Source organism: Monodon monoceros, unplaced genomic scaffold (assembly GCF_005190385.1).
Source record: "Monodon monoceros isolate NGI ecotype Baffin Bay Population unplaced genomic scaffold, NGI_Narwhal_1 Super_Scaffold_9, whole genome shotgun sequence".
Lineage (NCBI taxonomy): Eukaryota > Metazoa > Chordata > Mammalia > Artiodactyla > Monodontidae > Monodon > Monodon monoceros.
In genome coordinates this window covers 9,821,777-9,842,356 of record NW_021703786.1, presented here as the reverse complement: position 1 = coordinate 9,842,356, position 20,580 = coordinate 9,821,777, and the positions used below count along the sequence as shown (strand labels likewise).

Sequence of the window (20,580 nt, the reverse complement as noted above, 5' to 3'; positions counted from 1 at the left end):
ATGTGTATTTTTCATTTATGTTAATGGTGAATTACAAATAAGGAATGTATTTTAAGGATCTTTAAAATTATTTTTAATTTTGGGAAGAGGAACCTTTCTTTTTATGTTTCTAAGCAAGCTTGTAACATTGATAAGAAGAGATTGGCAGGTTAATGTGGCATCTAAGACCAGTTCAAGTTAAAACCCTGTTCTTTTGGTTTCCCATCTATATACAACAGACTAGGCTGCCGTGGTGTTTTCATAGCCCAGGCAGGTGTTCAGTATAAAGTGGACTCTAAATAACATGTATGCCATGAACTAACGTGATTTTCATATTTTCTGCACATAATTCCCACCCATTGAACCCCTTGAGCCTTTGAATGGCATTACTCTGTTTCATATACATAAAAAATAAAGCAAAAATAAAATCAAGTTTTAAATTCAAAGCTCATGGAACCTTAAGAGGGTCATTAATCAGGAGTAAGATGGTCAAATAAATCTCTGAAATGATATTTAATATTTTATGTGCTTATTCTTTCTGGAGAGGGTTTCATAGTCCTTTCTGAACTTCATTCAGTGTGTGGTCTTTTGTGACTTGTGTCTTTCACTGAACATAGTAGAAGATTATACTTTTTAGAGCAGTTTTAGGTTCACAGCAAAATTAATCAGAAGGCACAGAAATTTCCCATATCACCCCAGCCCCACACATACATGGTCTCCCTCTCCCCCATTATCAGCATCCCTCACCAGAGTAGTACATTTGTTACACTTGATGAACCTACACTGACACATAATTATCGCTCAGAGTCCATTGTTTATCTTAGGATTCCCTCTTGGTGTTGTACATCAGTGGGCTTGGGTAAATGTATAATGACATATATCCATCATTGTAATATCATACAGAGTATTTTCACTGCCCTAAAAATCTTCTGTGCTTTGCCTGTTCATCTCTGCCCTCCCGTTTCCCCCAGCAACCATGGCATTTCCTAGAATGTCATATAGTTGGAATCATAGTATGTAGCCTTCTCTGATTGGCTTCTTTCAATGAATAATATCATGTTTCCTCCATGTTGTTACCCAACTTCAAGATTTACTATAAAGCTACAGTAATCAAGACAGTGTGACATTGGCAAAAGAATAGACAAACAGAATAGAGAGCCCAGAAATAAATCTTTGATGAAGAAGCAGAGGTAGCACGATGGAGCAGAGATAGTCTCTTTAACAAATGGTACTGAACAACTGGACATTCACGGGCATAAAACTGAATTTAGACACAGACTATACATCCTTCACAAAAATTAACTCAAAAAATATCACAGGCCTAAATGTAATACATAAAGTATAAGATTTATAGAAGATAACATAGGTGTAAACCTAGATGACCTTGGGTATGGTGATGACTTTTTAGATACAACACCACAGGCACAAAAGAAATAACTGATAAAGTGGGCTTCACTAAAATTCAAAACTTATGCTCTGCAAAAGACAATGTCAAGAAAATGAGAAGAAAGGCCACAGACTGAGAGAAAATATTTGTAATAGACAAATTAATATTTGCCAACGAAGCAACTGACAAGGGATTAATCTCCAAAATATACAAACAGCTCATGCAGCTCAATATCAAAAAAACAAACAAACCAATCAAAAAATGGGTGGAAGATCTAAATAGACATTTCTCCAAAGAAGACATACAGAATGCCAAAAAGCACATGAAAAGATGCTCAACATTGCTAATTATTAGAGAAATGCAAATCAAAACTACAATGAGGTGTCACCTCACACCAGTCACGATGGCCATCATCAAAAAAATCTACAAACAATAAATGCTGGAGAGGGTGTGGAGAAAAGGGAACCCTCCTACACTCTTGGTGGGAATGTAAACTGGTACAGCCACTATGGAGGTTCCTTAAAAAACTAAAAATAGAACTACCATATGACCCAGGAATCCCACTCCTAGCATATACCTGGAGAAAACCATAATTCGAAAAGATACATGCACCTCAGTGTTCACTGTAGCAGTATTTACAATAGGCAGGACATGGAAGCAACCTAAATGTCCATCAACAGAGGAATAAAGAAGATGTGGTACATATATACAATGGAGTATCACTCAGCCATAAAAAAAGAACAAAATAATACCATTTGCAGCAACATGGATGGACCTGGAGATTATCATACTGAGTGAAGTTAAGTCAGACACAGACAAATATCATGATATTGCTTATATGTGGAATCTGAAAAAAGGGGTACAGATGAACTTACCTTCTCTACAAAACAGAAGTAGAGTCACAGATGTAGAAGACAGACTTATGGTTAACGGGATAAGGTGGGCAGGGATAAATTGGGAGATAGGGATTGACATATATACACTACTATATATAAAATAGATAACTAGGACTTCCCTAGTGGTGCAGTGGTTAAGAATCCTCCTGCCAATGTAGGGGACACGGGTTCGAGCCCTGGTCCGGGAAGGTCCCACATGTCACGGAGCAACTGGGCCCATGTGCCACAACTACTGAGCTTGTGCTCTAGAGTCCGCGAGCCACAACTACTGAAGCCCGCACATCTAGAGCCTGTGTTCCGCAACAAGAGAAGCCACCGCAATGAGAAGCCCACACACTGCAACGAAGAGTAGCCCCTGCTCGCCTCAACTAGAGGAAGCCCATGCACAGCAACCAAGACCCAACGCAGCCAAAAATAAAATAAAATAGGTAACTAATAAGAACCTACTGTACAACACAGTAGAACAGGGAACTCTACTCAATACTCTGTAATGGCCTATATGGGAAAAGAATCTAAAAAAAGAGTGGTTATATGTATGTATAACTGATTCACTTTGCTGTACACCTGAAACTAACACAACATTGTAAATCAACTATACTCCAAAAAAAAAAAAAAAAAAAAAGAGGACAAACCTAATAATGGGCTGTTATCCAAAATATACAAAGAACTCTTAAAATTCAGCAAGAACAAAATAACCTGATTAAAAAATGGGCCAGTGACTCTGACAGGCACCTCACCAAAGAATAATAAGCATATGATATGATACTCCACATTATATGTCATCAGAGAAATGCAAATTAAAACAGTGAGATAACCATCACACGTCTAAAATCCAAAACACTGAGAACACCAGTGCTGTCAGAGTTGTGGAACAACAGGAACTCTCATTGCTGGTGGGCAGGCAAAATGGTGCAGCCACTTTTGGAATACAATTTGACAGTTTCTTACAAAACTAGACCTACTCTTAGTATACAGTCCAGCAATCTCACTTCTTGTTATTTAACCAAAGGAGTTGAAAACTATGTTCACACAGCCTTCACACAGATATTTATAGCAGCTTTATTCACATTGCCAAAAGTGGAAGCAACCAAAGTGTCCTTCAGTGTGTGAATGGATAAACTGTGGTGTATCCTGACAGTGGAATATTATACGTCATTTCTTTTTATTGCTGGCCATTTAGTTTGTTTCCATTTTGGGGGTTTTATGAATAATGCTTTCATAAATGAAAGGTTTTTATGGGGACATCTATTTTTGATTCTCTTGGATATAAGTATTTGTGTGGATATGTTTTCGTTTCTCTTGGGTATGTACCCAGGAGTCAAATTACTGCCTCATATGGTAATTCTATCCTTAACTATTTGAAGAGCTGTTGGGCACAGTGACTGCACATTTTACATTCCTACCAGCAGTGTATGAGGGTTCCAGTTTCTCACCAATGATTGTTAATAAGATTATATAGCCATCCTGTTGGTATCTCACAAAGTAGTATCTGATTATACTTTTTTTTTATCTTTATTGGAGTATAATTGCTTTACAATGGTATGTTAGTTTCTGCTTTATAACAAAGTGAATCAGTTATACATATACATATGTTGCCATATCTCTTCCCTCTTGCGTCTCCCTCCCTCCCACCCTCCCTATCCCACCCCTCTAGGTGGGTCACAAAGCACCGAGCTGATCTCCCTGTGCTATGCGGCTGCTTCCCACTAGCTAGCTATTTTACGTTTGGTAGTGTATATATGTCCATGCTACTCTCTCACTTTGTCACAGCTTACCCTTCCCCCTCCCCATATCCTCAAGTCCATTCTCTAGTAGATCTGTGTCTTTATTCCCGTCGTACCCCTAGGTTCTTCATGCCCTTTTTTTTTTCTTAGATTCCATATATATGTGTTAGCATACAATATTTGTTTTTCTCTTTTTGACTTCACTCTGTATGACAGACTCTAGGTCCATCCACCTCACTACAAATAACTCAGTTTCGTTTCTTTTTATGGCTGAGTAATATTCCATTGTATATATGTGCCACATCTTCTTTATCCATTCATCTGTTGATGGACACTTAGGTTCCTTCCGTGTCCTGGCTATTGTAAATAGAGCTGCAATGAACATTTTGGTACATGACTCTTTTTGAATTATGGTTTTCTCAGGGTATATGCCCAGTAGTGGGATTGCTGGGTCGTATGGTAGTTCTGTTTGTAGTTTTTTAAGGAACCTCCATACTGTTCTCCATAGTGGCTATATCAATTTACATTCCCACCAGCAGTGCAAGAGTGTCCCTTATACTTTTTTTTGATAGATCTTTATTGGAGTATAATTGCTTCACAATACTGTGTTAGCTTCTGTTGCACAACAAAGCGAATCGGCCATCTGCATACACGTGTCCCCATATCCCCTCCCTCTTGAGCCTCCCTCTCATCCTCCCTATCCCACCCCTCTTGGTCATCGCACAGCACCTAGCCGATTTTCCTGTGCTATGCTGCTGCTTCCCACCAGCCAACTGTTCTACATTCTGTAGTGTATATATGTCGGTGCTACTCTCACTTCACCCCAGCTTAGCCCTCCCACCCCATGTCCTCAAGTCCATTCTCTACATCTACCTCTTTATTCCTGCCCTGCAACTAGGTTCATCAGTACCATTTTTTTTTATTTGCATTTCCTTATGGCTAATGATGCTGAGTATCTTTTCATATGCTCATCTTCTATCTTCTTTGTCAAATTTTACATTGATTTATTTGTCTTTATTGAGTTATACTAGTTCTGTTTATATTTTAGATACAAGTCAGTTATCAGATATATGTTTTGCCCAACTCCCATTCTCTGAGTTGTCTTTTCTCTTTCTTGGTGGTGTCCTTTGAAGCACAAAGATTTTAGTTTTGATGAAGTTTATCTATTTTTTTCTTTTATCATTTGTACTTTTGGTGTCATATCTAAGAAAGCATTGCCTATGGTTATGAAGGTTTACCATGGTTTGTTCCAAGAGGTTAATACATTAGCTTTAGTCTTTGATTCATTTCGACTTTGTATGTAGTGTGAGGCCAGGGTTCAGTTTCATTCGTTTGCATGCGGATATCAGTTGACCTATCATCATTCGTTGAAAGGATTATTCTTTCCCCATTGACTTGTCTTGGTAGCGTTGTTGAAAGCCAATTGACCATAAATGCAGACATCTGTTTTTTCGAAAAAGGTCTGAAATCTTTTGAGTTGTCTTTTCCAAGAAAAATAAGGCAGGGTGTTACAGAGAGTAGTTAAATCCTTTGTTTTTCAAAATGAGTTCAGGTCTTCTCCCCACTAGGACCAACATTCTGGGAGGATGCCATGTAAAATTGCATCAGTCTCATGAATCTTTTAGTTATGGAATCATCTTCATGTAGCATGCTTTTTGTGGATTTTACCTTTATTTAAATTTGGAAACCTGATATTTTTAAATATCCAGTTCTCTTTTACTTTGTTCACAAACACTGTAACCTTGTTAGAATTAGTCCCAGTATTATAGAGGTTTGGGTTGTGTTTTTTTTTTTGTTTTTTGTTTCTTTTTTCTTCACTTGTTTTCAGAGTTTAGCTGGAGGCAATGGTTAATCTTTAAAGGAGTCATGCTTATAAAGTTGGGATAGTGCTGAGAGGCTGATGGTCTGCTGATTCCAGCTGTAAAATGTTCTTTGGAGAGCAGAAAAACAATTTGCTTTCATTCCAATACACTATAATTCTTGAGATCCACTAGCTTTCTAAAAACATTGACTCAAAAAGTGAAATGAAGAATTGTAAACTACATCTTTTCTTAGTATTCTTTAGTATTTGGAAGGTAGGTATACTTATTAGGATCTGTTGAGGCAAAATAGTTATCGGAGTTGGTTGAGTTAGATTATGTTGACTTTAAAGTTCAGGAGATTAGCTGCCTCTAATGTAATGCCACAATTCACAGGTATTTATTTCTGGTTTTTTTTTGGTTATTTTTTTTCATGACATTTTAAAAGGGGAAATTTTCTTATAGACAGTGTTTATGCTCATTTCTCCAGTTCTGAAAGTATATATGGTCTATGTATATACACTTACATAAAAGTACATTTTGGTGTGAAAAAAGTACATTTAGGTGTGGATGTCATAATGAAATCTATTATGTAAATATTGTGTGATATATATATTAGGGTGTGTTGTCTTTGTATTATATTAGTGGACCTTTTTTTCTACGTATATGTCCATAATATGTGTCCATAATATGCCTTCAGTGATTACAGTAACATCACAGTTACCCAGAAGCTGATTTTCCAGAAATCCAAACATTCCAAACACACCACTTTAAACCCTGAAATACAAAAAAAGTTTTTAAACAATGAGTGAAACATTAGAAAACTTATATCTTATATTTTGTATGACATATGGATTTTCTCTTAGGATTATTATCTTCATCTTCTTTAAAAATGAACACTCAGGGAATTCCCTGGCGGTCTAGTGGTTAGGACTCCGTGCCGAGGGTCCAGGTTCAGTCCCTGGTCAGGGAACCAAGATCCCACAGGTTGCTCGGTGTGGCGAAAAAACAAAGAAAAAAGAAAACTCAAAGTAGATGGAGTTGAAGGAGCTGAAATGAAAACTAGCAGTAACAAAAGCAACAGCGACTTGCACTTCTCTAGTGGCTGTGAACACAACGGCATTACCATTTCAGAATCACCACGATTGCTACTCAAAGGCTTTCTGAATTCAGGCAAGCATGTATGTACAACTAAGGAAGATTTCTATTAAAAAATGGCTTTAAAATGAACACAAAAAGCCTAACCTAAAGAATAGGCAAGCACAATATTTGAAAAATATTTGAAAATTTTTCTTCTGTAGATGACTTTTTTTTTTGCAAGTGTGTCTTATACATATGCTTTGATTAATTTAGGTGCATTGTTTAATTTATTCAAACATTTATTAAGCTATTTTTCAGGTATTATTCTAAGTATAGATTTAGCTGTGAACAAAAGACACAAACACGACCTTAATCAAGTGGGAGGAAGACAGAAAATAAAGAAGCAAAAAGATAAATAAATATATTACAGAACATATAAAATTATTTTTATTTTTTATTTTATTTATTTATTTATTTATTTTTGCGGTACGCAGGCCTCTCACTGTTGTGGCCTCTCCCGTTGTGGAGCACAGGCTCCGGACGTGCAGGCTCAGCGACCATGGCTCACGGGCCTAGCCACTCCGCGGCATGTGGGATCTTCCCGGACCAGGGCTCGAACCTGTGTCCCCTGCATCAGCAGGCGGACACTCAACCACTGCGCCACCAGGGAAGCCTATTTTTATTTTTGACAGTACTTGTCAAAGTAGTTAATTATTCATTCATTGATAACTCTATTCCTATTAGGATCAGCACTAGACTGAGACTTTCTGCTGGGTAAGGTATTTTCAGGTGTGCTGTTCATGCTATTCAGATTATGCTATTTTTTCCTGGTACGCTTATGTGTTTCATGCAATTTGGCTGTTTTTCTTTGTTTGTATTGTTTTGTTTTTTGTCATGGGAAGAAAAGGTTATTTTTATAAAAACCTGTCTCGTATAAGTTTAGATTCCAAATTGAGACCTAAGCTATGAAATAGATAACCTCAGTTTGATCCACTAGTGTACATTTTGGGGAAAAACATTTGTGAAAATATTAACCAGATACTTGTGGAATGATAAACAAGGAATTCTTTAGGTTAGGCTTTTTGTGTTCTTTGATTCTGCAGTCTCCTTTGAGTAGTCCCTTAAAAGCAGTTTCGTGAAACCGTGTAATATCATTTTGTGTAGCTGACAGATGAGGACATTATACTCAGAGACCTTATTGGTATAGTCAGAAGGGGAGATGAGACCCTCACGGATGACAGATATCACTTACTTGACTGAATTGTGTTGTGTCTTGTTTAGTGGAGTTCGGGAAGATGGCATTGGTGTTTCCATGGTGTTGGTGACCACTGTCAGGAATGTGTGATATTTTTTTTGAAATTGGAGAACCACAAAATAATCCTACCTACTAGATTGTTTTTGGCTGGGCTGAAAGTAAGAAGAATGAAATTGAATGCTTAATGTAAATGCATAGGATTATGTAAATTAGTTCCCCAACATCTCCTGATGCACCCTTTGTGGATTACTTCTCCCCATTAGCTCCACACCTAAATTACTTGTTCTACCCTGCCCCTGTTATTGTCATTTTTTTTTAGGGTTATGTCTTTCTTATCTTTGCCCTTAAATTCCTGAGCCAATTGTATCCTTTCTCTTTCTTCTCTAAACAGTTTTGCTAGACTTATGAAATTGTAGGCTTATGATCTTTAAATGATTCTTCTTGGCTTCTCTCTCTTGTTCCAGGAATAACTGTATAAAATGCCCAATTTTTGCGAAAAGTGAATACCAGTTCTTCCCAGATTTATTTCTTATTGGAACAGAGTCAAAACCCAAAGGAAACTGTAGAGGAGAAAAAAATGAACCTCTTTTAGCTATTAAAATAATGACTAGGTTATGGGAATTTTATGTGAGACTTGAAAAAATAAAAGCATTTGATTATTCTGTTTTTATGGCATCAAAATATGATGCACCAACGGAAATTATTAAATTTCTTACATTGCCATTTGAAAATTTTCAGGCTGCTACCCTTGTCCTGGGCCCAACATGAATCCTATTGCTCTTGGGAGCCGCTGGCTTGCTTATGCAGAAAACAAGGTAAGCGGGGCTGTGTTGGAATGTTTGTAATGGAGCAAGTGTTGAAGAGTTTTCCAAAGGTAATTAACAACCAATAATGAATGTTTAACTTACTAGTTTGTTTTCTCTGGTTTGGTTTTTGTTTTAATTGGGCACCCAGTTGTCTGATCTTATTGCTCAGGATCAATATTTGGACTCAGCCTTACTTTTCCAGGCTCAGTTTTATATAGAGAACTTTACTCCATTAATTTTAAATCACAGCATTGATATCATCACAGGAGTTTCTGTGGAGCTAGAAATCAGGAGGCAGGAATGACTTCTGTCTTTAGTAGTAGGTTGGGAACCTGAGGCATAGAATAATTTAATGGACTTTAACTGTATGTGTACATTTAAATCTAAACAAGAGTTCTGCCATTTGTTGTTATTTATCAATCTCACTTATCTCTTAAGGTCATCATAGTAAATGAAGATATTATATTTATACATTGAAACTTTTTTTATGTCTAGTTCAAAGCAAAGGGCAAATCCCTTTTTATGCCATTTAGTGCCCTGCATATGAATATAGAACGAAACCTAAAAAAAATTACAGACTTCAAAGAAGATCGTTTTTTGTTCAATTTTTGCTTGTTTGTATGGTTACTGTATATTGAGAATAATATGAAATAATATGTATTGAAGAGTTCTTGACACAAGTCTGGATATGGTAAGTACAACAATTATTTGGTGAAACTACAGTGTATCTCTAGCCTCTGGAATTCATAAAATCAAGAAACTACTGGAGGAATTTATTTTTCTGGATGAATCCCTTGATGCTTTTTCCAGAATTCTGTCCGCTACATATAGGTATTTTGCATTTTAGTGAATGCTGTATTTATACTCTACCCTCTTCTTTCTCTGGATTATCCAGTATATCACTTTTCACATTCATTCTTTTCAAATAAGACAAGAGGCATACAATTCAGTGTGCTGACATCATGGTATCTTCTAATGATTACGTCTGTAGGAAATTTCTTTGAGTGCCGGAGACATCCAAGACTTCCAAGAGGAAGATATATACATTGTCCCTTGGCTCTTGCAGATTTATTGTGATGTGTGGGAAACTACTCATTTAGGATTGTAGGTATTATGCAAATAGTTACATATTATTTTCTTATGGATAAAACTTCCATCATAGATGCATAGCATCAAAGTGTGCCAGTTGTCTTGCCTTTGTCTTGCCTTTGCCTTTGTAGAGATACGTGTCAGTAATATCTAGTGTTATATACGGAGACCAGGACCTGTAGTGGCATTCACAAGGAGTTTACTAATCAGATGGTTGTACCATCCTTTGGAAGAAATATTTCCAGATAAATGTGTTTCCATGGTATTTACATAAGAGCTAGTATTTGTTAACAGTTTCTGATTGTAGTAGCATTTGGGCTGAGTGTGGATCTGCAGAAATTAAATTTTGGAGCAACAGTTTCTTTCAGTGAAAATGCTCTTTGACTACAGTTTTAACCAAGAGGCCATATTATCTTGATTGGGTTTGTTTTTCAGTGCCTATTTTTAAGTGTACTTTTAACTTGGAAGACTTGCAGAAAACCTGCAAGAATTAATAGAGTACAAATGTTATAAAGTACACCCATGTACTCTTTACTTAGGTTGACCTCTGAACAATCTCAGAGTAAGTTGCATATATCACATTACCCCAGAATACTTAAGTTATCAGCCAATTTAATTTTTAAAAAATTTATTTATTTTATTTATTTTATTTTTGGCTGCGTTGGGTCTTCGTTGCTGCGCGCGGGCTTTCTCTAGTTGTGAGCAGGGACTGCTCTTCGTTGTGGTGCGTGGGCTTCTCATTGCAGTGGCTTCTCTTGTTGCAGAGCACAGGCTCTAGGCACGTGGACTTCAGTAGTTGTGGCATGTGGGCTCAGTAGTTGTGGCTCGCGGGCTCTAAAGTGCAGGCTCAGTAGTTGTGGCGCATGGGCGTAGTTGCTCCGCAGCATGTGGGGTCTTCCCGGACCAGGGCTTGAACCTGTGTCCCCTGCATTGGCAGGCGGATTCTTAACCACTGTGCCACCAGGGAAGTCTACCAATTTAATATTGATAAGCTACTTTTATCTATTATAGCATCCATGTTCCAATTTTGTCAATTAACCCTATCATATCATTTGTAGAAAATTTTTTCCTATAGTGCAGATCCAGTCTAGGATCAGGTATTATATCTTGTAGGAGTGTCCCTTTCTTTTTTTATCTTTTACAGGATTGGTAATTTTGAAGACTACAGCCCCCTACATCTACCCCTTATTCTTTTTAGTAGAATGCTTTTTATTTTCAGTGTTTTGATGTTTTCTCTTGATTATATTCGGGTTATGTATTTCTGTCTGGAATACTGTAGTATTGTATGAGTGCTGTTCTGGACTTCCCACAGCGTCACATCTGGAGGCACATGGTATATGTCTGTCCTTTATTGGTGATGCTAATTTTGTCAAGGTCTTGTCCAGTTTCTCTACTGAATAAGTACTATTTTTTCCTCTTGTAACTAATAATTTGGAAAGAGCATGCTTATATCCTGCGTTTTATCGAAATCTTAGCCTACCTAATTTTAGCATCCATTGATGATTCCTGCCTGAACCAGTCTTTACTATGAGGATTGCAAATTAATGGTTTTCCACTTCCCACTACACATTTACCTGTAGGCATTTGGCTTTCTATCATAATCAAGAACTTTCCCTTCTTTTTAAATCTTCCTGTATCTATATTTTTGATAGGGGTTAATGATTCCTATTTTTTAAGTAGTTTTTAACTTTTTTCTGTCTTTAATTATTTTGGTTTTCAAATTATGCCAGAGTTGACCAATGAGAGCCCCTTTAGTCTGCTTCTTGTGACATTGTGTTGTGGCTTCATCAAAATTAAAAAAAAAAAATTTCCTCACTTGCTATCATAAGAATAAGTCCAGGTCCATCTTGTTCTTGCCTTGTCTCAGCCCTGGAATCATCTTCTTCTGATTTTACTGTTTCTTTTTAATGGGCAATGGTATTAGATACTAAGCTTTTGTCCAGTAGATGTGTTCATTGTTACTGGCGTATTTTTGCTTCTAGACTCTTTCAGTGGACAAAGTTTAGAAATATGCATGTTATATATCCACACACACTTCTTATTATACACATGAAGAGGCAAATATACATATATGCATATTTGTGCACCCATGTATACCCATATACACATGTACATTTTGGAAATCAAGAGGTCACATTGGTATTTCCACAGGATTCTCTCTTTTTGTCCCCCGTTTCCTATTTGTATGTCCTTTGTTTTGGATAGGAGACCATGACGTCAGCACGTTTTCTTCATTTCTTCAATCCTATAATGCCAAAAAGTAATTACAGAGTTGCTTGCTCATACCACTGCAAAAATCAAACCAACTACAAAGAGTTCAGGATTTTCTTGCAATTTTCTCTGCTTTCATTACTGCCTAAAATGGAAGGTATGCAATCAAATACTGTGTTCATAGGTTATTTTAGTTAGTTTGTCCTTTATCCCCCTTTTTCTGCCTTCCTTCATTGTTACAGTTTTCATTTGATACATAATTGTATACATTTGTCTTTATATTTATATGCGTATATATTTTCTCATATGTTATATAGATATATTTATATTTCCCTTTATTTCCCCAAAGATAACATTATATACATGGTCTTTTATACGTCGCTTTTTTCACTTACCAATATTTCCTGGGATTTGGGCATGATAGATTTTTGCACTACGGAAATTTCTGCTTTGTCTTTTATTTTGATGTACTGAGATGCAAATATAACTTTTGTAATGAGTCTAAGTTTTAAAGAAATTTCTGGCTTAGTTATGTTTATGTAGAAATGCTGACTCAGATTTAGATGAATTGAAAAGGTGATAGTATTGCTTGTTTTCCTTGGTTATTTTAATTACCTGAAGCAGGGAAAAGATAGTGTTTCTAGGATATGTCTTTCCTTGCACATGCTTCAGAAGGCAGCAGAGGGGATAATTTTCATAATTCTTCAAATGTGTATTTGTGAATGAATGAATGAGTGACTGGGTGAGTAAGTGAGAGAGATTCTTTTTATTAGCTAAAATGATCACTTTTCAAGCTCCCTCTTTTCCCGTGTGAAACTACATTTGCCAGTCACCTGCGATTTGGAAAATTCCACAGCACTATTGTCTTAAGGGATTTTTTTAAAAAATACAAATCAGTGATGAAGAAAAGTTTGATTTTATAATAAAAGAATAAAAGTTTCACATATTAATCTTTATCAAGTGACCTGGTTTTAAATTATATAGAACATTTTTTTTGTTTTTATATTTTGGGAGAGGAAGATTTGTTCTGAATTCTGAAGGCTTTTAATAATTCATATCACAATGTGGAGCTGTTCTAATAGTCTACTATTGCCATTTTATTGAAAATTTTAAGTGTAAAAATCTGGCTAATGATTTTTTAATTTCCCTTTCGTTCTTTCTCTTTCTTCTTTTCTTTCTTTTTCTTTCTATTTTTTCTTTAAATTTAGAAGTGTAGGAGCAGTGGAGAATTTAGTCTTGGTTAATTGCTCAGCACATGAGAGAATCATGCATGTCAAACTGCTGATTCACTTTGGAAATTGACAGTTTGATTTACTTATTTATGAATAAGGGCATGTCTTTTTCATTCTAATGTTAAAACTGGTGAGCCCTCTGAAGTGGACAGCTATTATGTGTCATAGTTGATTTATGCATAATTTGTGCCACTTCCCCACAAACACAATTGAAAATGGAAATACGGCACATTCTTTTGTCTATTTTTTAAAGTTTCCTTTTACAATCTTTATGTAGGAATTAAGAGGACAAAACCTCCAATTTGTTAGCATGTTAAATATTTAATGTTAGGAAGTAATGGCTAAGTCCTTTGATTATGTTTCTAAAATTTATTTGTGGAAAGCCTGCCAGATCTCAAATCCTACCATTTCAGAGTTTATGAATTCTTAAAGACTATTCATCTTGTAATTAAAAATCGTATTTGAGCATGAAACTGCTTGAGTGGCACCAGTAGATTATAAAAAGGGGTAAAAGTGTCTCAGCAGGGCTTTTAGCTGTTTGTCTGGAAAACACTCATGCAAACATTCCCACCCACCACCATCATTCTGCATGGTAAATAAGCTCTATCTTAAGAGCCTGTAGAGTTAAACAGTTTAATAGAAATAACTTTCTGGTCATTCTCTCTCTTTCCAGTTGATTCGATGTCATCAGTCCCGTGGTGGAGCCTGTGGAGACAACATTCAGTCTTATACTGCCACAGTCATTAGTGCTGCTAAAGTAAGTATCCAGTAGTCTCTAGGAGGTACGATTTTGTGGAGTAATTATCACGTTCCCTTTTCATTTGCAAAGGTCGAACAAACTTAAGTAAGTCAGAATTATTTTGTCACTCAAGAGAACTGGTGACTTAAAATGATTAGGTATTTAATCTCTTAAGTTTCCTAAATCATACTTTATATTCTATTGTAATGATTATAAGGTTTGTATTTATCCAGTTTAAAATATTTAAGTCTGTTAGCTAGGTCAAAGTCTGTAATCTAATTACTTTGGAAAGAAGCTTTACATGTTTTAAGTAGTAACTTCTGGATTTGTGTGTGTGTGTGTGTGTATGTGTGTGATTTGCATCATTCTACCTATACTGACATCCCTTTGCATTTTTGAACATTTATGAATCTTCTTGACATAAAAAAAATATTATTCCTTAACAAAACTTGAGGGAAATCCCTGGCACATTCAAAGATTCTTTCATGTCACAGAGCTGCCCCCTGCGTGTTTGTCAAGTGAGTTCTTTTTGTGTATGTGCGAGGGTTAATTATGATGATGGCTCGTAAACTTTATGCTGATTATAAGGTATCCTTATAATCACCATCCTTTTGAATTGTGAAGTATACAACAAAACAATTCTAATAATAGGGATGACATAGTGAATCTAAATGACAGCATGTAATAGAAAGCACAACTATTCAGAAAAGAACAACAGTTTAAAACAAACCACAGGGAGGGAATCAAAGGTCACACTGTTTTATGTAAAACAAATACAAAAATACTTCAAGACTGATCACAAATGCTTACATGATGTGGTTTGATGAGAGAAGCATTACATATTTTTCATTCAAAGGGAATTATTGAATGGCTTTTTGCTTACAGCCCCATATATTTTAGATTTCAGAATCTTTATAAGAATGGTTTACTTTTCTCCTCTGTATGAAAAAATTATGGTTATTTCAGTGAAGAGAAATCTGAAACAGAGTAATTAGGCAGCATCAGTGTTATTTAGCCGACTTAGTTCCAGTTTTCCATGATAAGAACATAAAAATGACTTCTATAATTAAGTAGTGTAGTTATAAATATATTACTTTATAATTTTTACTGTTATATTATAGATTACACTCCTGTTATGTTAGTATGTTCACTTGTGAAAATTTATCATGGTGTACACTTATAATTCCTGTACTTTGTTGTCTAAGTGGATATAAAACTTTGCTAAGGAAAGAAAAATCTCACAAAGATACTGTCATATTTAGATACCTTCTCCAGAGAATTCTATCTAATGTTTATGAATAAACAATGGCATAGATAAACAATAAGGATTTACTGTATAGCACAGGGAACTATATTCAATATCTTGTAATAACCTATAATGGAAAATAATCTGAAAAAAAATATGTAGTGGAATCACTTTGCCATACACCTGAAACTAACACAATCTTGTAAATCAACTATAATTCAGTTAAAAAAAAAGAATAAACAATGGCAATATTACAAAAACTCTTCTATAGAATAAAAAGGTCAGGTTATGCCTCATCTTGTTTCATGATTTAAGATCACCTTGATATTGAAACTTAACAAGAGCATTATGAAAAAGGAAAGCTATAGTCCTGTCTTGCTCATTAACATAGATAGGAAAAATCCTAAACAAAATACTAGCAGAAAAAAAAAATACACAGAGGGATAATGTGTCATAATCCATTTGGGATAATTCCACAATTAAGGCTGGTTTACTACTCAAAATCAGTGAATGTAATTTGCCACATTAGCAGAATAAAGGAGAAAATGATACAAATTATCTCAATACATGCACCAAAAGTGTTTGATAAAATTGAACATATATGCATTGATAAAACATTTTAGTAAATAGTGATAGTTTCTGGTTCTCTAGAATTCAGTTTTTCTCAAATTGCCAAACTATTTAAACATAGTAGACATGGTCTGTTTCTGATCATTTCACTGTCTGGCTCCCTTTTAGTTTTGTTTTTGTTGTTTACTGTTCTCAATTTATGATGTCTTGACTCCTTGTTTGCTAGAATTTTTAAAAAAGATTTGTAGAAACAGATGTGAGTTTGAGATCTAGGCTTGGATCATCTTAATCCAATTTCACAGATTGAGATTACTTAAATTATTTAAATAAAGGTCACCTGAAATAGCTGTAAGATCCTGATTACTACAGGTTCACTCTTATTTCTATTGTATGTCCCTTTATGTTTCAACCCAAAGCATGCAGGGAAAGTAGACCCCCTTGAACATGACTACCTAGTTCCACAAGTCTATCAAAAGCACTACTCAGTCTCTTAGAAGCCCCCTCTAGAATCATCCTGTGCATTTACGCCTAAATACCAGCTCACATGTCTGGATTTCCTTGTTCTCTTGGATTTTGACCTAGTAACTCATCACTATTTTGTTCAATATTCAGTAACTTCAAGCAGAATTAAAGAAAAATAAACTCCCCGGTTTTCCTACTTGTTTTCATTGGTAGCATTGATCTGATTTACCTAGCCTGTCATTATTGAAAATAGAAAATAAAATTTCTTCTTATTATTTCTTAGCATTTTAATAATTTCTAGGTAATATGATATATTACCATGAGATATATAACATGGAGAATATTTAAAAAGCCATGTAGTATGTGCTCCTTAAGAGAATACTACACTTTCTTTGACAGAGTAATCATTAATATTTTTCTCTCTCTGACGACTGCTTCTCATGGGGCTTCATATAGGTTAACCACTTTGTTATACAGAAGGATTAATTATTAAATTTTTAATTCTTTTTTATGTCTCACATTACAATTGTAAGTATAAATTATGTTAATTATATATGTGCTTGGATCTCCTTCAAGGAAATAATCTTTTTTGCCCACCCCAGATTTTCAAATAGCACTTAAAATTCATCTTTCCAAATAATTTGGCTTTCCTTATAAAGAATATAATAGTGAAAAATTCTCTGAGGTCGTATTGAAGGAAGAAGTTTAATATTGAAATTGTTCATATTGGATTATTTTGAAACATTTATTAAAACACTCCCAAACTCATTCTACTAGGCCACCATCACCCTGATACCAAAACCAGAAAAAGGTACAACAAAAAAAATTACAGACCAATATCACGGATGAATATAGGTGCAAAAATCCTCAACAAAATACTAGCAAACAGAATCCAACAACACATTAAAAGGATCATACACCATGGTCAAGTGGGATTTATCCCAGGGATGCAAGGATTCTTAAATATATGCAAATCAATCAGTGTGATATACCATATTAATAAATTGAAGAATAAGAGCCATATGATCATCTCAATAGATGCAGAAAAAGCTTTTGACAAAGTTCAACACCTATTTATGATAAAAACTCTCCAGAAAAGGGGCGCAGAGGGAACCTACCTCAACATAATAAAGGCCCATATACGACAAACCCACAGCAAACATCATTCTCAGTGGTGAAAAACTGAAAGCATTTCCTCTAAGATCAGGAACAAGACAAAGATGTCCACTCTTGCCACTGTTATTCAACATAGTTTTAGAAGTCCTAGTCATGGCAATTAGAGAAGAAAGAGAAATAAAAGGACTACAAATTGGAAAAGAAGAAGTAAAACTGTCACTGTTTGCAGATGACATGATACTATACATAGAGAATCCTAAAGATGCCACCAGAAAGCTGCTAGAGCTAATCAATGAATTTGGTAAAGTTGCAGGATACAGAATTAATGCACAGAGATCTCTTGCATTCCTATACACTGACAACGAAAGATCAGAAAGAGAAATTAAGGAGACAGTCCCATTCACCATTGCAACAAAAAGAATAAAATACCTAGGAATAAACCTACCTAAGGAGGTAAAAGACCTGTACTCAGAAAACTATAAGACACTGGTGAAAGAAATCAAAGATGATACAAACAGGTGGAGAGATATACCATGTTCTTGGATTGGAAGAATCAATATTGTGAAAATGACTGTTCTACCCAAAGCAATCTATGGAGTCAGTGCAATCCCTATCAAATTACCAATGGCATTTTTTACAGAACTAGAACAAAAAATCTTAAAATTTGTATGGAGACTCAAAAGACCCTGAATAGCCAAAGTAATTTTGAGGGAAAAAAACGGAGCTGGAGGAATCAGACTCCCTGACTTCAGACTATACTACAAAGCCACAGTAAGCAAGACAATATGGTACTGGCATAAAAACATAAATACAGATCGATGGAACAGGATAGAAAGCCCAGAGATAAACCTACACACGTATGGTCGCCTTATATTCAGTAAAGGAGGCAAGGATATACAATAGAGAAAAGACAGCCTCTTCAATAAGTGGTGCTGGGAAATCTGGACAGCTACATGTAAAAGAATGAAATTAGAACACTTCCTAACACCATACACAAAAATAAACTCCAAATGGATTAAAGACCTAAATGTAAGACCAGACACTATAAAACCCTTAGAGGAAAGCATAGGAAGAACACTCTTTGACATAAATCACAGCAAGATCTTTTTTGATCCACCTCCTTGAGTAATGGAAATAAAAACAAAAATAAACAATGGAAATGGACAAACAGACCTAATGAAACTTAAAAGTTTTTGCACAGCAAAGGAAACTATAAACAATATGAAAAAACAACCCTCAGAATGTGAGAAAATATTTGCAAATGAATCAGTAGACAAAGGATTAATCTCTAAAATATATAAACAGCTTATGCAGCTCAATGTTAAAAAAACAAACAACCCAATCAAAAAATGGGCAGAAGACCTACATAGACATTTCTCCAAAGAAGACATACAGATGGCCAAGAAGCACATGAAAAGCTGCTCAACATCACTAATTATTAGAGAAATGCAAATCAAAACTACAATGAGGTATCACCTCACACCGGTTAGAATGGGCATCATCAGAAAATCTACAAACAACAAATGCTGGAGAGGGTGTGGAGAAAAGGGAACCCTCTTGCACTGTTGGTGGGAATGTAAATTGATACAGCCACTATGGAGAACAGTATGGAGGTTCCTTAAAAAACTAAAAATAGAATTACCATATGCCCCAGAAATCCCACTGCTGGGCATATACCCAGAGAAAACCATAATTCAAAAAGACATATGCACCCCAATGTACATTGCAGCACTATTTACAATACCCAGGTCATGGAAGCAATGTAAGTGTCCATCGACAGATGAATAGATAAAGAAGATGTGGTACATATATACAATGGAATATTACTCAGCCATAGAAAGGAACGAAATTGGGTCATTTGTAGAGACGTGGATGGATCTAGAGACTGTCATACAGAGTGAAGTCAGAAAGAGGAAAACAAATATATTAATACATATATGTGGAATCTAGAAAAATGGTACAAATGAACCAGTTTGCAAGGCAGAATTAGAGACACAGATGTAGAGAAAAAACTGATGGACACCACACGGGGATAGTGGGGTGGGGAGGTGGTGGTGTGAATTGGGAGATTGGGATTGACATGTATACACTAATATGTATAAAATAGATAACTAATAAGAACCAGCTGTATAAAAAAAGTAAAGTTAAAAAAAATGAAAGAAACCCTTTTATTGAAAAAGAACAAAAGACTGGATGGGGCCACTTACCCTTCACCTGGGCCTGTGCAGGGGTCTGCTCCATGACCTTTTGAATGTGCAGAGACCTGTAGCTTTGTTATGCCTGTACATTTTTTCCCAATCATTTTCCCCCACGCTTCCCACACTCCCCACACCTCAGACCGCCCTGCTTCTTTATTCTTTATCACATAAATACCCTGAGCCTCTTGCCTTCAGGGAGGTGCATTTGAGATTTGTTCTCCTGTCTTCTTGCTTGGCTATGTTGTGAAGAAAACTTCTCTTTGCTACAAACCTCGATGTCTCAGCTTTTTGGCTTGCTGTGTGTTGGGCAAGATGAACCTGGTTTGGTAACATGTGTGTGTGTATAATTGTTTATGATTGTCAGTTTATTAGTCTCTCCCACTAGATGGTGAATTCCTTGAGGTCGGGGACTATATTTTGTTCATTTCTGTAAACCCAATATGTAGCAGTCAATAAATGAATTCAATAATGGATAAATGAATTCAATAATGGAATAAATGTAATAATGAATTTGGAAAAAAAAAGAATGCTACACTTCCTTTGACAGAGTAATCATTAATATTGTTCTCTTTCTGATAACTTCTCATGTGGCTTCATATAGGTTAACCACATTGTTATATAGAAGGAATAATTATTAAATTTTTAATTCTCTTTTATGTCTTACATTACAATTGTAAGTATAAATTATATTAATTGTATATGTGTTTGGATCTCTTTAGAGGAAATAATCTTTTTTATTTCCTGGATTTTCAAATAGCACTTAAAATTCATCTTTCCAAATAATTTGGCTT

At 35.5% G+C, this 20,580-nt stretch overlaps 1 protein-coding gene across 8 annotated transcripts in view; it reads left to right on the top strand.

The window, feature by feature from the left end:
- BCAS3 (BCAS3 microtubule associated cell migration factor) overlaps nucleotides 1-20,580 on the top strand; it is a 578,108-nt gene that overhangs the window by 137,598 nt on the left and 419,930 nt on the right. For all 8 annotated transcript variants that reach the window (XM_029211565.1, XM_029211568.1, XM_029211573.1 and 5 more), the window contains 2 exons: nucleotides 8,859-8,935; nucleotides 14,132-14,215. In XM_029211565.1, coding sequence (XP_029067398.1) covers nucleotides 8,859-8,935; nucleotides 14,132-14,215 — 161 coding nt within the window. The remainder of the gene's footprint in view (nucleotides 1-8,858; nucleotides 8,936-14,131; nucleotides 14,216-20,580) is intronic.